A 20,323-nucleotide genomic window follows, 5' to 3' on the forward strand; every position below is an offset into this window, starting at 1 on the left:
ACAACTTTTTTTCCATGTCAAACTTTACATAGTATTTGTATTTAAGTTATCATGTCTACGATGTTTATATTACCATGTTGTTTACACAAAATTACCGAGTTATGTTTCTAGGGTCAAAAAAGTTGTCACCGTGTTTATACCTAGTTATCAGGTCTGTAGTGCGTATATTACCATGACATTTACATATAAGTTACCGTGGTATGTTTTCAACAACTTTTTTCCAAGGTAAAATTTGTCGCGGTGTTTGTGACCTAAGTTATAAGTTATGTGGTGCATATATTGCCATTTTTTTTACACATAAGTTATCAGGGGTATATTTGCATAAACTTTTCTCCTGAGTCAAAAAAACATTACCACCATGTTTGGGTGTGAGTTATCTTAGTATTCGTATATTACCATGATGTTTACACATAAGTTACCGGGATATATTTTCATCAACTTTTTTTCTCAGGTCAAAGTTACCGTAGAATTTGGATCTAAGTTATCTGGTCCACGGTGGAGAGTGGACAGGCTGCACGCAGCGGCATCTGATCGCAAGTATCCAGCCGGTCGACTTGGCGAGGTGATCCGTGCGCTAAAGATTGTTGGAATGAGATAATGAGAGATACATCAGTCCATACTTCCGAATACCCGTGTCCAGGTCGCGCATGTGGGCTCGGCGGGGGTACACACCTGACGCAAAAGGGAACTTTTGCGCAGAGCGTGCAGTGCGGGCCCTTTTCTTTACCTTGCGGGGCCTGGTACTGTCGTACCAAGTTGGAGTTTGTCCTGCATCTCACACCGCTTCTCTTTTCCGATTTGGGGCTGGAGGTTCGTCTGGATCTGTCCATGGCGACTCCCACAGCGACGACACCGGCGTTGGCCTCTGGGTGAGTTAAACTCTCTTAAACTCCGGCCCTATCTTAGTTCTTGATCTATTTCATGGCTTACGAGCTTGCTCCCGGCGGAGTTAGTACTGCAGATCGATGGGGGCGGCAAGCGATTCCGTGGTGCGCGGCGTGCATTTCGTTTCCGGTCCCGCCGTGGCCGACTCTGCAGTAGGCGTAGAGTCGCGGGAGACACTACCGGTGTATGAGGTCCCGCCGGCTCGCGGCCTGGTTGGCGACCTGTCTGATGTCGAGCTGTCCGACGGGTCCTGCACGACGGGGGCGGCGCCGGCTGGCGGAGGTGTGGCGTCGGCAGGCGCCGGTGACGGGGCGCGCGCCGTCGACTCGCGCAGCGCAGTTCAGTCATTCAGCCCCAGTGCTCCGGCGGCGGCGAGCACCACTATCCGCGTTGGCTGGAAGCGCAGGTAGCCCCTCCATCTTAGTTGACTGAGACGAGCGCGTTTTTCTTTTTCTTTTTTGAATGGGTGCTTAGAGCTGATTATGAGCATTGCGGTTGCATCTTTTTCTTATGGATGTATTCCCTGATGGCAAATGCAAATTGGTTCCACAAACAATAGGAGTGGGTAATATGAGCAGCTAGGCATTACGTGCATATATATAAGGAGAGCGAGTAATCTCTGCCACACTACCAAAGTAGTTCTCGCTTGATTTATTTTCAGGGGAACCCCATGAATTGCTACAACTAAGTACTATTGCTCTTGCAGGAGTAGGATTCTCTGGACGATTTTTGGTACATGATGATTGTTGGGGCAGGGGGTTTTATGAAAATAAGTTTAAAAGTGCAAAAAGGAATTTAGATGTGGTATATTCACACTTTTTTCAGAGCAGGAGTGTGGTCACAAAAATTGTTTTTCTCCTTTTTATTCTGTTTTTCTGTGGTGGTTTGTTTTCATAATTGAGATGCTGTGCTATCTGACTGCAGGCCAAGGGTAGCCCGGGCACCAGATGAGAGGGCGGCTGTAGCTGGGTTTGGTTCCAGGTGGAGTATTGTGCTTCCCACAACCATGAACTGCTTAGGACTTGTGCTGAGAAGCTGCACTGGCCATCACACCGGCACATTGACACATACACCAAAGATCTTTGTGAAACGGCTGCGGGAGAACAATGTGAATCTATGGAAGGTTTACAGTATCTTTGGCAGCCTGTTTGGGCGAATGAAGAATGTACCGTTCACGAAGAGGTGCCTTAGAACTTTCTGTGGGAAGCTTAGTAGAGAACACGGGCCTCCATCCTGCTCCAGTTTTGAAGCTGAATGATGAACAAGAAGCACAAAAACAGCAACAAAAATGGGTTCATGTGATGGATGGTTGTACAAATTAGACTTACTCCTTGGTCCGGGCACTTGTAGAAATGAACGCCGTTACGCCGAGGTTCTGACACAAACCATCTAGTCTTCGTCCCGTGCACCGGCGGCGGTGATGTCCGGAGACGCGGAGCAGAAAATGAGCTTTCGGACATCTCGGCGCGGCGGCGGCGGTGCATCAGTACAACGCGAGATGCTTGTGCGTATGAGAACGTGCAAACGATCAGTACTGTCCGGCCGGGTGCACAATCCTTAAATACATTCAGGGCGAAAAGTGTTTACGTTATACAGTGTCTCAGTGCAACGGTAGTATTTCGTCCTCTCACCCTGCACACGTACGGCGCTCTGCAGCCGCGTGTCAGATTTTCTGTCAGTGGTACTTCAAATACGCGAAATACGCAACATATCACACGCCAGCGGGCCTCTATACTGCAAGTAGCACATTTGGCTGCTACTAATCGCGACGATGTGCCCGCCGTCGATGCGCTGCATGCAGCGCTGCACTTCTCGTCCACGGTGCATATATATTACCATGCTATTTATATAAAAGTTATCGGAGGTATGTTTGCATCAACTTTTTCCCTCATGTCAAAAGTTATGAAGGTGTTTATGCATGGGTTATTAGTACTGTGATGTGTATATTACCATGCTATCTCCACAAAGATTACCGGGGTTATGGTTTTCAACAACTTTTTTCCTTGGTCAAATTTACCGCGGTGATTTATACCTAAGTTATCAGGTCTGTGATGCATATATTATCATGTATGTAATTCTCAGGTCTGCGATGCATATATTATCATGTATGTAATTCTCAAGTCTGTAGCGCGTAAATTGCGGTGCTAATTACAAAACAAAGGACCGGGGTATGTTTCAACAACTCTTTTCACCCGATTAGCAACATGCTAGCTTCCGCATTAGCATCACGGTAGCTATACATGAACAACCTGGTAACTTAAAAATTAGCAGCCTGGTAATCCGTAGAATAATTCAAGAGATTTTTTTAGAAACAGCGTAGTAATAAAGTTTCAACTATCTTTTTTATCTAGCGTGGACAACAACCAATGATGGTTGACTTGGTTGAGGGGGCATAAAGTAAGCTCAGCCACCCTGAGTTCAAATCCCCTTTATTGCGCTTTATTTTTCAAGACCGAAACTCCTTCAGAAAATCGCGATCGAGATCCTATTAAAGCGACAATTGCCCTTGATGACCACCGTGGAATGGCAATCGGACGCCTCCGAGGTCGTTCGGACCTGTTGCAAAATTCCGGACGGCAGGAATTTAGCTTTCTCGTACATTTATTTTACTTTATTTTTTGATTTTTACTTTATTTTGTTATTTTTACTTTATTTTAGTTTTTGTTTTTGCATAAGATAATTATGCCTTATCTAAAAAAACATACCCCAATGGTATATCGATTGCCCCCCATTACGAACGTCGCTATTGCCGGGTCATGGAGGGAGGAAACGGTCGACACGGAGGGAATTCTGGTTAGTGGGGGGATTCGGGGTGTAGTTATGTCACCGAAACATTGCATGGGCCCCGATGCATATGTGAAAGTGTTCAGGCATGCGTAGACGCTCGTCTTGGGGCTCTGCAGTGTGGCCCCCCAGCGCGCAAGGCAGTGCCGCTGTCACTTGGAGGGGGCCAAACCCCGGAGACGCGTGCCGCCTCTTCGGACATGCCACCACACCGTATGTCATGTATGAGGTCCCGGTGCGACGCTCGGGTGGCATTGCTACCCCCCAGGCCCCCCGTCCCGCCTAACCCTGTAGCTTTTGACCACGGGATCTAGCCCTTTGACTTTGCACGGATGGGCTTTGAGCAGTGGACCTATCCACCCGGTTGTGTTAGGTCAGCCCATAGAAATACTTTGGAGCAACATCCAAGCCAGACCCACAGCAAGATCCCCTCCGTGTAGATCCGACGCGACCGTTTCCCCCTCCAGGTGCCGGCGGCGGCGCCGTCCGTGAGAAGGGCACACCCCTAAGACGCGTGCCGCCTCTTCGGACATGCCACCACACCACCCCGCATGTATGAGGTCCCGGTGCGACGCTCCGGTGACATTGCTACCCCCGAGGGCCCCCGTCCCGCCTAACCCTATAGTGTTTGACGACGGGATCTAACCCTTTGACTTTGCACGGACGGGCTTTGACCAGTGGACCTCTTCACCGGTTGTGTTAGGTCAGTCCATAGGAACACTTTGGAGCAACATCCGGGCCACACCCACAGCAAGATCCCCTCCATGTAGCCCCGACGCGTCCGTTTCCCCCCTCCAGGTGCTGGCGGCGGCGCCGTCCGTGAGGGGGGCACACCCCGGAGACGCGTGCCGCCTCTTCGGACATGCCACCACACCACCCCGCATGTATGAGGGCCCGGTGCGACGCTTGGGTGGCATTGCTACCCTCCAGGCCCCCCGTCCCGCCTAACCCTGTAGCGTTTGACCACGGGATCTAGCCCTTTGACTTTGCACGGACGGGCTTTGAGCAGTGGACCTATCCACCCGGTTGTGTTAGGTCAGCCCATAGGAACACTTTGGAGCAACATCCGGGCCAGACCCACAGCAAGACCCCCTCCATGTAGACCCGACGCGTACGTTTCCCCCCTCGAGGTGCCGGCGGCGGCACCGTCCGTGAGGGGAGGGCACAACCCGGAGACGTGTGCCGCCTCTTAGGACATGCCACCACACCACCCAGCATGTATGAGGTCCCGGTGCGACGCTCCGGTGGCATTGCTACCCCCCTCCCCCCCCCCCCAGGGCCACTGTCCCGCCTAACCCTGTAGCGTTTGACCACGGGATCTAGCCCTTTGACTTTGCATGGACGGGCTCTGAGCAGTGGACCTATCCACCCGGTTGTGTTAGGTCAGCCCATAGGAACACTTTGGAGCAACATCCGGGACAGACCCACAGCAAGATCCCCTCCGTGTAGACCCGACACGTCCGTTTCCCCCCTCCAGGTGCCGGCGGCGGCACCGTCTGTGAGGGGGGGGGGGCACACCCCGGAGACGCATGCCACCTCTTCAGACATGCCACCACACCACCCAGCATGTATGAGGTCCCGGTCCGACGCTCCGGTGGCATTGCTACCCCCGAGGGCCCCCGTCCCGCCTAACCTTGTAGCGTTTGACCACGGGATCTAACCCTTTGACTTTGCCCGGACGGGTTTTGACCAGTGGACCTCTCACTTGGTTGTGTTAGGTCAGCCCATAGGAACACTTTGGAGCAACATCCGGGCCAGACCCACAGCAAGATCCTCTCCGTGTAGAACCGACGCGTCTGTTCCCCCCTCCCACCAGGTGTCAGCGGCGGCGCTGTCCGTGAGGGGGGGCCACACCCTGGAGACGCGTGTCGGGCATTTGCACCCGCCACAACACTTCCAGACTTGTCCGGCGGTCCACCAGTCAGACCCAGTCCGACGGAAGTCAAAGAGCTAGATCCGGCGATCGTCTGTGTCAGTGTTAGACGGGATGGGGTACCGAAGGGGGGTAGCAATGCCGCCAGGTGTTGCGGTGGGCCCTCCTACACTTGTGGAAGCATGGTGGCACACTCAGGCACCCGACACGCGGCTCCGGGGTGTGCCACCCTCACGGGCGTTGCTGCCGCCATGTCTCGGAGGGGGGAAACGGTCACCACAGCTTACACACGACAAACTGAAAAATAGTAATAATTGAATATATAAAAAACACCGGCATCCATCATGGAAAATGGATTATCACGGTGAAACCTTCAGACCCGGGCACCGGGCCGGTAACTGAACGTTTCACCGTAATTGTCCATTTTCTTAACAGAAGTCTAATGAATACCGGAGCTCACGTCGTATGGATTAGCCAACTATTTAAACAGGTCATGTTGCTTGTCTTTGGGCGAGGTAGGACTATTTTTTAAATGTGCTGAGAGTCACACATATGCCATAATAAAAAATAAAAAAATGCAAAGTATCTATGCCGACGGCTTAGCGGTCGGCATAGATTGACACGTGGCATGTGGGACCAAGCCTATGCCGACGGCCATGCCGTCGACATAGCGCCGCCCCTTATCCACTCCGCGGCCCTCCTCCTCCACTCGTTTCTCTCCTCGCACCCCGATCCAACTCCCTCTCCTCGACACCCAACCGCCGCCGCCACCCTCTCAGCACCGTCGACGCCACCCTAGGCGCTCGCCCCCGCCACCGGCCGTCGCCATATCCACCCACCCGCGCCGCGCTGCCGTCATCTCCGCCCCACCCGCCCTGTCTCCAGCCACCACCCACCCACCACCACCGTTGTCTCCACCCACCCACGCCGCGCTGCCATCATCCCTCCCCCCCGTCGGAGTCCCCGGCCTGATCTCCGGCCGCTGCTCCGCCCCCTCCGCCGACGCCCTTCCTAAGGGGGCCCCTGCCCCGACGCCCCCTTCTCCTGGCCCGGCTCCGACCGGCCTCCTCCGCCACCGTGCCGACAACCGTCCGCCCGGCCCCGACCACCGTCTGTCAGGCCCCGCCCTTGCCTCGTCCCGACCCCCTCTGACGTCGCCACCTCCCCCGCCCCTGCTGTCCTGCAACAGCTTCGGCGCTGCTTCCCCTCGGTGAGCTCCCCCGCCCCCGGTCACTCGTCGGAGTTGTAGCTGATGCCGCTGTTGTGTTAGCTAGATAGACAAAATTAGTGTAGTGCAATTATTTTGTATGTTTAGTACAATTTTAGTAGATAGATAGAGAAATGTTAAAATTTGGATTGTTGAATTAAATGGATAGATAAGTAGATAAATTTCTAGGTACATCAATGTATGGATAGGTACGTACATTTTAGTTTTGACAAAAAAAATTAATCAATGCGGTAAAAATTTAATTTGAAGTATCATGATCATCTAACTTTTTTACTTTATGTTTTGAATAATGTAGAATATATGCATTCTATCCTACAATTTGAGATGTTGTTGAAATGGTACATGAGATGCGAAGTTCCAAAAAATTTACTCGGTGGAATTTATAGGGTTTGTGGCGTCGCATCTCTCGATATGATATGTACATATAAAGGAAACCTTCAATATTTTTGAAGTTTTAAAATTTTCGTGCAAAACCTAGCCACTAGTCTAATATTTTTTACAAAAAGGAGGTTAAAACCACCACCTTTGCAATGTTGCAAAGCACATAGCCATTTTCTTTAATGAAAACTGATGCATAACAATGAAACCGAAGTCATCAACACGAAGAGTACAAACTATAGAAAACTATGACAAAACAATTACAAGACATGAATTTAGCACTTATGACTAAGTCTACTCCATCTACAGCAATGCCTTCAGGGCGGAGAAAACACCCATGCATTGTCATCGCCATAGCTAGCGAAATGTGGCATTGAAGAGACCAGCTAGAAAAGGCCAACATACAAGGAACGAGCCCACCCCTTCTAGCGACGTAAGTTATTCGCTGCTGAGCTTGACCAACAACTATTAGAACATGTTTTTCAACATAGAGATGACGTGGTGTTCTATTCATCATTTTGGAGAGGAATCTTGTTATCGTCACTCCATCCAGTACTCCACGCCATGTCGTAGTGTCACTAGCAGATGTGTGGGGCTTATTCCCACCTTAGACCACTACCACGATCATTGAGGGGCCGCCCAGGTCACTGCGTAAACCGGCGGCTACCACTCCACAGGAGCACAAGTAGGCCTCCAAACAGACCATCTAATAGTTGCTCCAGCTAGTAATCCTAGTCACGCTGCAAATGTTACGAGCAGATGGGTGGGTCCATATTGCCAATCACCATCGAGGGGAGTGTGTCCATGTCGCATCATAGATCTGTCCACCGCGACTCCACATCTGTTCAAGTCGAACTGCAACACAATATACCTTGTTCTACTACAAACGTCTTTTGCGTGGCGCTAGTGCCCTAATGATATTTTTCTTGATGTCGGAAGGAGCCGACAATGCTACCATGCCAAACAGGCATCAGGACGCTACTTGTGCACAGATGATACATCTTGAACATATTTATAATTGTTTGTTGTTAAATGCTATTATATTACCACTTTTGTATGATTTTATTTCATTTTATGGTATTTTTCCGAACTAACTTATAAATTTTGTGCCCAGTGTCAATTCTTGTTTTTTGCGTGTTTTTGGTTTGGCAGAGAAACCATATATATGAAGGTCCAAACATGATGAAATTTTACAATGTTTTTTATGGAAAATAAGAGACCTATAAGCTTCGGGAGAAGACCAGAAGATGCACCTAGGCTCACAAGCCCAGGGGGCTTGGCCTACCCCTGGCCGCACCATCCAAGCTTGTGGGGCCCCTATTGCTCCATTTGCTTCTCGCTAGCTCCTTTCACTACCCCAGCAGCTCCGACCCGGCCTATAGATAGTGGCCGATGCGGGCTTGAACCTCTGATTTCACTTGTGTTGATGAATTTTCACGAAACCTTAAGACGTTAGTGGTAAGAAACATTACCAATCCGGAGTGGAATTATTACTTGACCCTCTCCATTGAAGATCCTGTGGTTCATGTTCAACTTTTATGTTTTCCTTTCTCTTTCTATTTTGCTCATACCACAAAATTTTTATTTGATTATTGTTCCTCGACATTTTATTATCACTAGATTCCCACCTAATTATATAACTTTATAATAGTGATTTTCTCTGCCAAAGGGACATTTCAAATTTTGTTTTCAAGCACCCATAACTGAGTAACTGAGTGACAAACCTTGCTTCTTTAGGATGTATTTGACAAGGACGCATTCCACGACGGTCCAACCGGCAACGCAGAGCTGGACATCAGGCCACTGGTGGTGGTTGTGAAGATGAGGCTCCACGGTATCCCTGACAACATAGTCATGATGAAACTGGCGCCTAATATGTAGAACTTCCTTGCCGAGGAGAGCGCAATACACATGTTCAGGAGGATGGCGAATCGGGACGTGGTTCTAAGGCCAAGGAACATGGAGTGCGGGGAGATTGAGCCCCAACTTTAGTGTATTAACATCACTGGTTCTAAGGGCGTATGAAACTTCAAACTCTACACTGCACTCCTTGAGTGTTTGCAAAGTTCTCAAGTGAAAGCTAAATCATACCATTCAGATATATGAAGCTTAAGTTAGGGCTTACATGTGTGTTATCACGGTGTTCTGATCGGTAGCAGGGAACATGTTGCCTATAAAACCAAGTGGAAATGATAGGAGCAAAGAGAGCAGGCTTAGGGCATCACCAAGGGGGAATCCTATTTATCCTCCTCATTTTTCCATTTCAACGTGTCTTGACAAATGGGGTGAACATCCTTTGCTATAAGGTATCATATAGTGAGTCGGCGTTTGTCGAAATCCAAATCTGCAAATTCCATTTTATTTTATTCTACTTTATTTCATCATCATTTTGTCATCATAAATAACTCAAAGAGTATTCTTCTACCGACAAAGATTTTCATTCCATTTTTTGGTAGGGGCCAGAATAACCGGTTTCTGTAAATCTCAATTTTTTTCGGTCCATTTTACGCTCAAAAGTATTCGAGCAAAAAAAGAACATTTTCAATTTGATCATTTTTTTGAATTTGAACCAATTTTGTCCAAAGCCAGAAACCAGCCGTCTAATAGAAATACCGGCTATTATTTAGAGCCCTAGGGCATGTCCAGTAAACCAAAAAGTTTTGTCCTTGGAATCTTGTTGTTTAGATCTCCTTACTTAACTGCAAAATGTTCCTTTCTTGACGAGCTAGATCCAAGTGAAAAATAACTTCGCTCGCAATATCATACCAGAGTTTGTCCTTTGACATCTTTCCATTGTTCTATTTTTCTGGAGCAGGATAATCTGACATGCCACTCTCGAATGTGATAATTTATTCTCACTTCCTTACTTCAAGGCTTCTGAACTACCTCTAAGAATGCTCCTGACCTCTCGAGTGTGTTTAATTGCATTGTGTTGAAGGTTGATGTGGGACACAAAGGGAGATAACTGGTATTGAGGAAAATGCAATTACATTCCTTTCAAAAAAAAAAATCCAAGCGAGAGTTCTCAACTACCCTAGGGGAGTATCCATGTTTTGAGTCGGGTTTCTTCATGATTGGAACCAATTAAAATGGGAGTTTTTCTGTGTACAGTCCCTAGAAAGTTTGTATGAATCTTAAAGTTATTTTAAAAGGGTATTCTTGTACATTCAGGATCAACTAATTCTAATCCCTATTTTCACAATGGATCAAACAAGAGATCAGGACAATCTAATATTTTTGCTGAAGGTGTAACTTCTAATCTTCGCCTTTACTATGCATCAAATCTATAAAATTTCCTGATGGGGTGTCCAGAAGAAAAATTCACGCACACAGCAAATTACAGTCCCTTCTCTAAAAAAAAGAAGGGTTGCAGGCCCGCACGCTACGGTAGCTATCTATTGTGCATGCATCAATCGACGCGGATGGAGACTTCTGTAGTTCTGCCTTGTGTAAAACGTATACGTAGTCGACATCATCAACACAAAGACCACAAACTAGCAAATTGATGATAGTTAGCTACAACCGAGAGGCAGTTACAATCCTAAAAGATACGTCTTTTGTAAAGGTAACGTAGAAATTGGATTTTCAGTTTTCTTGGTGTGATGTTACTTATTACTCCCTCCATTTCACCATGTTTATAGAAAAAGTCATCAATACCTGTGATACCTGGCCGGAGAAGTAGAAAAGTAGCTACAAACCTACAAAAGCATGATGCAAAACACACACCAAAATTGGCCCCAAAAAAGCATGCGTTTGTGTCTCGCCACAGCGAGACAAACGTACAACCTGTCTTAGCTTCAGTAGTTGCCCGCCTAGTAGCGGTTGTTCTGTTCTACCTTTTCCTTTTTTTGTTTCTTTCATTATTTTTATTGTTTGTTCTTTTTGTCTATTTTGAAAGAATCAAAATACTTATATTTCAGAATTAGTTGACTTAAATTTTTATAAGAGGTCACTGTGCTTTAAAATGTGTTCATGCAGTGTCAAAAGTTTGTTTACACAACTATTAAGACATGTTGGAACTGTAGAAAATATTTGTGACATTAAAAACTATTCACATGTTTAAAGAAATTGTCCATTTGAATATTTCTGAAAATGTTTGTAAAAATTTAAAAAGTATTGAAAGTATTTGAAATATTGTTCATCACATTTAAGAAATATTCATCCATTTCAAAAATATGTCTGTGACATTTAAAAAATATTTCAATACAATGTAATGAAGTCTTTGCATAATTTAAAGAAAATGTTTCCTACCATTGAAAAACATTAAAACAATAAGTTCGTGCGAGATAGAAAATATTTGTGTCAATTAAAACAATTGTACACTTCAAAAACATAAGAAAATTACATTCAAAAAATATATCCTAAGACTTCACATATATTCACGCATTTAAAGAAAAGTATCATGACACTTATAAAAATGATCAATGTGTGTTAAAAACTGATCACCATGTATTAAAAAGGGTGTAATGTCCATTAATTTTTTTTGAATAGTTGTTTAGCATGTATTTGATAAAAGCTCAACGTTTGCCAGAAAATTATTAAATGTGTTTTTTTGAAATAGACACCCTCTATTTGATCAAATGTATAAAAATAAAATAAATTAATAAATAAAGTAATAAAATTAAACCTATATAGAAAGCACACAGGAAATAAAAAGGAAGAAAAACACATGAAATCTTTCAAAACCGGTCCATTTAGAATGACCCAAAACTGATCGCAAAACACACTATGGGCCGGCCCTCTAGGGGGGGGGGGGGGGTACTTGAGGCTAGACAAGACATTACTCTCGCCTTATAACGAGAATAGCATCTGTCTTGCCTCACAAGATCGCGTGCATGACCCAGCCCGTTAGAGCAATCGCTCACTCGCTAGTTCAGTCGCTCGATTGCTTGTTCTAGGTATGATTTCATCCATTCTTTTTGTTTTGTCTTTTAGTTTTTCTTCTACAACGGGTTTCTATTGGTTTTTTGTTTTTGCCATCATTTTCTTCTTTTCTTTCACAGTTTTACCATTTTTTCTTTTCTTTCTTTTTTGGTTCTATTATAGTTTTACTACTTTTTTATCTTTTCTTTCCTTTGTTTTCCTTTTTTTTGTACATTTTACATATACACCAGGATCAATTCTTTAGACACGTTTAATATTTTTCAAACACATGATTAAATTTTTGAAAACTTATATTGTTTAATGTCTATGTTTTTCATACACATTATATATTTCGTGTATACACCAGGAACATTTTTTTGTGTACACATTTATCATTTTCTAAATATATGATTACTTTTTAAAACGAATATATATTGATATCTACTTTTTACATAAACATTGTACATTTTCTGTAAACATCAGGAACATTTTGTATATACACATTAAATATTTTTCAAATTAGTGATTGATATTTCTGAAACATATACTTTTTGATGTCTACCTTTTGTTTCTACATTCTACATTTGTTTATACATCAGAAAACAATTATGTGCATTTCTAACATTGTCCAAATACTTGATTACTATTTTTTAAAACTTATATTTTTCCATGACTACTTTATTCCATACACATTGTACATTTTTCATATACATCAGAAATATTTTTTAAATATAGATATAAGATTTTCTAAATGCATGATTAATATTTTTCAAAAAATCTTATAATTTTGTCTGTACTTGTTTTTTCATATGCATTGTACATTATTAGTATACATCAAAAACTTTTTTCTGTTAAATTTATTATTACCTAATGCATGATTAATACATTTCACCTTTTGTATATGAAGTGATTTTTACAATAAACATATTCATAATAGCAGTAGTAGCAGCAGTAGGAGCAGCACTAGGAGCAGTAGTAGGAGCAGCAGTAGCAGTAGCAGTAGCAGTACAATGTTCAGACATTAAAAAATGTTTGCATTTTTGATAAAATCATATATTTTAATGAATCTTCATGGACTTAAAAATAAATGTTCACAATTTAAAAGATGTTTGAAGAATCATGCAACAAAATATTATGTTACATACTAAAAGTTCATTATTTTTAGAGAAAACAAAATGTTGAATGGAGTAGGCCGAACAAGCTAGAAAGAAATGCAAGAAGCTCGGGAGCAGATACTCCGCCTCTGTTAGATAGCTTCATTTTATGAACAAATTAGTCAGAAGGTAGGACCAGCGCTGAGGTGTATAGCTGACTACTCTATTTTGCAACAAAAAAAGTTGCTAGCTGTATTTTTTGATGTGTATGTGTGCATGGGAAGCAGAGTTGTGGACGTGTGGTAGCTGCGGGAATGTCGTTGTCGTTACCACGCTGGATGCATGCATCTGTATATGGTGCACCAGCTAATTTAGTGCCATCATGTTGGATAGATTAAGTCACACCCAAGTTGGGTTAAATTTCGTGTTTTACCCTTTTTTTGAACCTATTCGAGATTTGACCCTAGTTTGAATTTTTTTTAGATCTGACCCTTTTGCTACCGTCAGGGACGATGGCGGTATGGTATAACAGCCTACCGCCAAGGTCCCTGGCGGTAGGGTTGCATGCCCTACCGTTAAAAAGCTCCTAAGTATTAAACACAGTGTGTGCTCGTGCCTACCGCCAAGCATCTTGGCAGTAGGGTTGTGCAGGCTACCGCTAACCCGGTTGACGGTAGCGATATTTTCTACCGTCAAAATCCCTGATGATAGGCTATTAGACCCTACCGCCATGAACTCTAGCGGTAGCAAAAGGGTCAAATCTCGAATAGGTTTTAGAAAAGGGTAAAAACACGAAAATTTGCCCCCAAGTTGCCTTGGTTTTGTTGGCTTTGATTCAGAGTACGTAGTAGCCACTTGGCAAGAAAAAGCTAACCTAGGACGGTATCGCCGTTTTGGCCTGGGGTCCGCGGTTTGATGAGCCTGCACCGGCCACTGTACCTATTAAAATGGTAGTGTGGATCGGAGACAAGTGCATGCTTGCAGGCGCAGCTCGCAGGGGCCTGTCGAACTAATGTACTACTACCTCTGTCAAGTGTCTAGAATGTCTTTATACTCTCACCGTCCAAAAAAAAAATTGTCGAAAAAAAAGATAAAAACAGATGAACTAAAATACGTTAAGATACATTTATTTCTTCAACAAGTATTTCTGGATGAAAGGAGTATTAGTTTACAAAGTGAGTACGTGTAGCAAAGCACCAGCTGATTGACATCCAAACAGCTGACGGACAAGTACGAGTTGTGCAATGTCATTCACTCCATGAATCCGAAGCCGAGAAAATGAGAAGCTCTTATACAAGTTCAAATTTACAAGTGCATGCACGTAGATATTACGAAAACTGCACCTAAGTAGTAACCTGTTGTCAAACAACTCTCTATAATTTGCTGAACATCGACCCCATGTGGAGCGTAACTTTGCCCTAATGGATCTTCGTCTCGCTCAAACTAATCCACGGTCAGTTCTTCCTTGCAGATGCGCATCGACCCGTCAAATATTTCTAGAAGAATTAACCCCGATAATAAACCGCGATCATCGAGGATTCCGATGCAAAAGCTTACTTACTGCTCGTGGAGAGAGAGCTTAGCTGCGCATGATCGATCTCGATCCACATCGGCGTCGGTCCCTCCCCTTGCTGCTTCCGCGAATGAGGACACTCTCTCATCGACCGATTCACCGCAGGAAATGGTCAGACCACGGCGCTCCGCGGGCGGCGGCGACGTCACGGTTGGGGACGAGGAAGGCGAGGGCGAGCAGCGCGAGCATGAGCGCCACAGGGACGAGCAGCAGCAGCCACGGCGGCGGCGGCAGTGGGGGCAAAAGCAGCGGGAGCAGAAACAGCGCCGTTGCCGCCGCCGCCACGAGCAGCATCGTCGTCGCCACGCTCCCTTCCATATCCCGAGCTAGCTCGCTGGCTCCCTGTCCGTCTCCTGGGTCCTGGCTACCTACATATGCATGTGATGTGAGCTTGACAAAGTGAGGTAGGCAGCTAGCTATAGCGGCGCGTAGCTGGCTGGTTCTTGGTGCGCGCGTGTCTTGAAATGGAGTGGCACACACACACACACAAAGCTTCTTGCCTTCTTCAGTGGTCTCCTAGGATTCTATAGAACACACGAATGACAGAGCTGGACGGTGCACACATCGCTCTCAGTATGACGAATCATCCAACCTGCCTGCCTATATGAACATGATGACTGCAGGAGCGTTCAATGCACCTAGCTGGAGAAACCCAGCTCCGCTAACTTTAAAGTCATCACATGCATCGTAACCCCAGCTCAGATAAACATGCATTTTTTACTTGGGTATGTACAATGATTCTCGAAGAAAAGTTTGTATAGATAATGTTTGGGAGCACCTATCTGTGAGCCGCTGGATATGAAAGGAACGGCCAGATCGATCTTCTCCTCTTTTCTCTTCCTCCCTTCAACTCTCTGAATTGCTCTTGGCTCGGCCTTGCTAGTGACTCCATGCTTAGTTGGTGCTCCGCCGCAGCATCGCATCGCGCAAAATTGACTGAAACGGACTGGATTTTCAAGCAATTGATGAATAGCAACTCAAATGTTTAAGTAAAGTATTTCTCGCACTATGATAGTCAAATCTACCCATCTAATTCCTTTGCACTTACCACTAATTTACCTGTTTGATTAGATTGGAAAGACCTAAATTAGGCCAAAGGAATTCCATCAGACCAAAAAAATAAATTAAAATTGGACCCTCGTAGAATTGCCTGATGTCTCCACTTGAGGCGAGCACCTGGCCACTCCTAATCCCTTCATCATGCTCCCTTCGCCCAGAAATCAAAAAGCGTAGCGTCGTGGTTCTCAAATTTAATTTGAGTTTTGCTTTGGTACACCCCCAAAAATTTGCATGAATCTGAAAGTTACTTAAAAAGTGTGTTCTAGTACAATCCCTATTCCCTCAATGGATCAAGCAAGATATCAAAACAATCTAAACTTTTGGATTGAAGGGCCAGCTTCTAATCTCCAATTGATAACGTTTGAATCCTAGTAAAATCACTTTGCAATGGTGCCAAACCTGTATTAATAGTAACACAATCACCGTTAATGGTTAATCAGACTATATCTAGACCCAGAGAGTAGTTCACACCTACGAATATACAAATTGGGAGGGAGAGATGCATGAGGCCAGATTCACTTCACCTGGCCGACCAGGCGCAGGTGCCAATGCGTGGATTACCAGCCCAACAAGCTACAAGTGACCGGCGTTGCTTTTCTAACGATCATTGATATATTTCCCCAGGTAACAAATAACATATACTACTACGGCACTAGCTTGCTGGTCATCTTTAAAATTATGCAGTGAGCCACCTTTGCCAGATAGAAACTCGCAATAGTTGTTCCTTCATCCTGATGCAATGCAATGAACCGTACCTTAGGGCATCTCCAGCCGCGTCCCCAACAGACCCTCCCCAGGCGTTTTTGCCGCGCCGGCGTAAAAAAACGGCTCAGTCGCGTTTCCAGAAGCCCGTTTTTCGCTGGTTCGGGCCAAAACTGGTGCCGGCGGACCCAGGCCGAACCCGGCACCCTGGGGGGCGCTTGGGGAGCCGGCACAAGCGAAAAAGGCGCATGGGTCCGCCCTGGCGGCGACCCGAGGGCCTTTTCCCGCCGTTTCTTGACGCTTTTCCCTCGCATCCCTCCCTCTCGCTCGCCTTCCTCCCGCCATTCCCTCCCTTTCTCCCGCCAAACCCCCTCCCGCTCGCCTTCCAGTCGCCGCCATGCCGCCCGCGGCGGCAACCACGACTGTCACCATGGCCCAGCCGAAGCAGAGGAAGCCGAGGGCACCGTCATTGAAGCCACCGGGCATGTCGAAGCGCAGGAACCCGAGGAGGAGGAGGAGGACGAGGAGGAGGAAGAGGAGCCGGCTCCTGATCCGACGAAGGGGCGCCAGAAAAAGAAGCGGGCGGCTGGGCCAGACGAACCGCGCATCAAGTCGACCTCCAAGGAGGAGAAATGCCTCGCCGAAGCATGGAAAGTCGTCTGCCTCGACCCGACCACCGGCAAGAACCAAAGCTTCGAGACGTACTAGGACCACATCAAGGTCGAGTTCGACAAGCGGAAGCTCGTCGACCCCTACTTCAAAGGCGTCTATACGCAGCGTGGCTCCAAGGCGATGGTGAACCATTGGGGGCGTATCCAGGGGGCGTGCAACAAATGGCATGGAATGGTCGAGGAGGTCGCGGCTCGCCGGAGAGCGGCGCCAGCGTTGAGGATCAGGTACGCACGCCGTTCGCCCGCATCTCTTCGTCGTCTACGCCCGCCGCCCGCCAACTGTTTGTTCCTCCGCGCAGTTGCTGCGCATGTTCACCATGTATCGGCGCGACAACCTCGACGCCGACTTCAAGTTCCTCCACATCTACAAGCGCATTGACAAGTGCGAGAAGTGGGCAGAAGTCCGACGTACCCTCAACAAGGCCAAGGAGACATACAAGCTGGACGCGACGACTCCGGACGCGTCAAAGGGGCGGCCGGACGGCCACAAATTGGCAAAGAAGGGGAAAAATGTCGACGCGGCAACCGCACGAGTGCAGGAGTCCATCGAGCATTGCCTCGCCGACGCCCAGGCCCGAGCCGTCGTACGTGAAGAGAAGACCGAGGCGCGGTGGTTGTCGCTGATGACGAACAGCGCCATCAAGCTCGACCTGCTCCGGACCAACGTCGACCTGCTCCGGACGAACGTCGCCGCGAAGAAGAGGAACATCGACATGGATTTTCTGATGGGCGGGGCGGACATGCTCCAGAGCAACGACTAGCAGCTCAGGGCGTGGTACATGGCGGAGCGCGGCCTCATCCTGAACCAGATGCAGACGGCAACGCCGACGACGCCGACGACGCCAGCTCCCGCGCCCACGGCCACACGGACGCCAAGCCCGAACGACGCCTCTACATCACCGCCCAGCAGTACCGAAGCCGTGCCGACACAGCCCAGCACCGAAGCAGCTCCGACACCGCCGAGCCCGTGCACGCCGACTCCGCCAACGCCTGGAGCCGACCCCGCCGAGTGATTCGTTGCGCATGCGAACTTGCGGCGTGCGGCGCTCTGTTTTTTGTAACGCCAGACTACGTCCGATCGCCGAATTTGTGGCGTCTTTTGTGAGCGGGAACGACCTAGTTCAAATTTCCCGCATCCTGGGGCCGGCGCTTGGGGGCGTGACTGGAAACTAGGTCGCCCCAGGGACCGAACTAGCGCCGGCACGCCCCCAGGCCGCTCTATTTAGGCGCCCTGGGGGGCCGAACGGTTGGAGATGCCCTTAGATACGACTAGCACAAACCGGGGCACCGTAGACAAGTTGTGGTGTTAAATTAATATACTATACCCTACATGGATGATGAGTACAAAAATGTTGAAGAGAATCACGATAATGTGCTTTGGAGCCCGGCTGTAAGAGGCTCTTTATTTTATTTTATTGAAAAATATTTTCACTTCACAAAAATTCTAAAAAAGTGTTCTTATACATATACATGTATAGTTTGTATGCATGACGTTCATGAAAATATATATTCATGTGTGATTTTCACAAATAAGTTAAATACATGTGTAAAAATGAGGCTTTGTATTGTTGTTTTTGGGCCAGGATTTTGTCTTTTCGCAGTGGCTACAAATCATGTATTATTTTATGAAACTTTACAGACATGTGAAGGGTATCTATATGTATCTATCAAAAAAAATCAAATTTATGTGAAACTTATAAATAGCAATTTCGAAATACCGGGCTTACTAGAGCCCTACCTCCAAAACGCTACACTGATTCTAACCAAGTATATGTCAGTCAGGCCCTCTCAAAAGTTGTCACTTTATCGTGATGGAACGAACCAAACCGTAGATATGACTAGCACAAAACCACGAACCAAAGACAAGTGGTAGCCATTAAAACTAATATACTACGCTCCACATGGATGATGAGTACAAAGATGTTGAAGAGAAACTCGATAATGTGCTTTGGAGCCGAACTCTACGGAGCTCTTTATTATTTTTGGCTGAAAACTTTATTTTCAGTTCACAAAAAATTCTGAAAACAGTGTGCTGATTTGTATAAATATATAGTTCAAACGTAGGAAGTTTCATGCACATATATTTTCATTGTGGTCTACACACAAAAAATACGTGTATAAAACTGGACCTTTCACTTGTTGTTTTTGGGCCAGAATTTTTGTGTGTGTGCATTGGCTACAAATTGATGTATTATTTAATGAAACTTTATATACAAGTGATGGACATCTAACGTAACCGTGCAAAGAATATCCACTTTTCTGAAACTATAAATAGCATTTCCAAAATTTTCAATATACCAGGCTCACTAAAGCCTTTGTCTCTAAAAAGCTGCACTCGATTCTAACAAAATATGTGCCCGTCAGGCCCTCTCAAAAGATGTTACTTTATCTTGATGCAATGAACCAAACTGAAGGTACGACTAGCATAAATCAAAGGTACGACTAGCATAAATATGTGCACAGCAGTTTCGAATCACGAGCGGTGGAAAAGTAGTAGTCTTAAAACTAATATACTACACCCTACATGGATGATAAGTGTACAAATATAGAAGAGAACTGTTATAATGTGTTTTCAAGTTCATGCGTGGCATACACTCAAAAGGTAAATACGTGTATAAAACTGGGCCATTCCAACGTTATTTTTTGGGCCAGGATTTTGTCTTTTTTGCGTTGGCTACAAATCAAAGTGTATTATTTAATAAAACTTTATCGATCGAGATGTGAAGGACATATATATGTATCCGTGGACAAAAATTGATGTTTTCATAAACTTATGAATAGCTTTTTTTTAATATTGCGAAATTCTGGGCTCTCTGGAGCTCTGTCTCCAAAACCCTACACTCGATTCCGAACAAATTTATGCCAGTCAGGCCCCACAGAAGTCTTTTTTTTTTTGAAACGGAGGCAAAAAATTTGCCTCACCGATTAAATAAGAGGAGAATAGAGTTACAGAGTGTTACAAAAGGCCGAGAGAACGGCATGACGATTACTCGCGCAATACAACTTTCCCTAATTTCTCCGCCCCCGCAGTAACCCAAAGGTTGGCCTCGTCCACAATAAGCTTTATGAGGATTGGTGGCGGTGCTTTCTTGTGACGGAACACCCTAGCATTCCTCTCATTCCATATTTTCCACGACACAAGCATGGTAAGAGAGGCCATGGCGCGTCGATCCGGGTTGCTCAAATTGGTTCGCCTATCCCACCACTCCAAAA

At 46.0% G+C, this 20,323-nt stretch overlaps 1 protein-coding gene across 3 annotated transcripts; it reads left to right on the forward strand.

Moving 5' to 3' along the window:
* Positions 1–525: 525 nt before the first annotated feature.
* LOC123059436 (uncharacterized) lies at positions 526–2,270 on the forward strand. Of its 3 annotated transcripts, none has more exons than XM_044482013.1 (3): positions 526–869; positions 945–1,291; positions 1,810–2,270. In XM_044482013.1, exons 2-3 carry the CDS (start codon positions 966–968, stop codon positions 2,141–2,143), a joined length of 660 nt encoding a protein of 219 aa, XP_044337948.1. In that variant the 5' UTR covers positions 526–869; positions 945–965; the 3' UTR covers positions 2,144–2,270. The 3 variants fall into 3 exon arrangements, with proteins under 3 accessions (XP_044337948.1, XP_044337947.1, XP_044337946.1); XM_044482012.1 differs by having other exon boundaries at positions 528–869; positions 954–1,291; XM_044482011.1 differs by having other exon boundaries at positions 534–869; positions 962–1,291.
* The last annotated feature ends 18,053 nt before the right edge of the window (positions 2,271–20,323 follow it).

Source organism: Triticum aestivum, chromosome 3A (genome assembly GCF_018294505.1).
Source record: "Triticum aestivum cultivar Chinese Spring chromosome 3A, IWGSC CS RefSeq v2.1, whole genome shotgun sequence".
NCBI lineage: Eukaryota > Viridiplantae > Streptophyta > Magnoliopsida > Poales > Poaceae > Triticum > Triticum aestivum.

Excerpts from the sequence above, each read along its gene's own strand:
- LOC123059436 (XM_044482011.1), top strand. The coding sequence starts at position 598 with ATGAGAGATACATCAGTCCATACTTCCGAATACCCGTGTCCAGGTCGC. Across the intron at positions 870-961 it reads ACACCGGCGTTGGCCTCTGG|ATCGATGGGGGCGGCAAGCG; the intron begins GTGAGTTAAACT and ends TTAGTACTGCAG. Across the intron at positions 1,292-1,809 it reads CGCGTTGGCTGGAAGCGCAG|GCCAAGGGTAGCCCGGGCAC; the intron begins GTAGCCCCTCCA and ends ATCTGACTGCAG.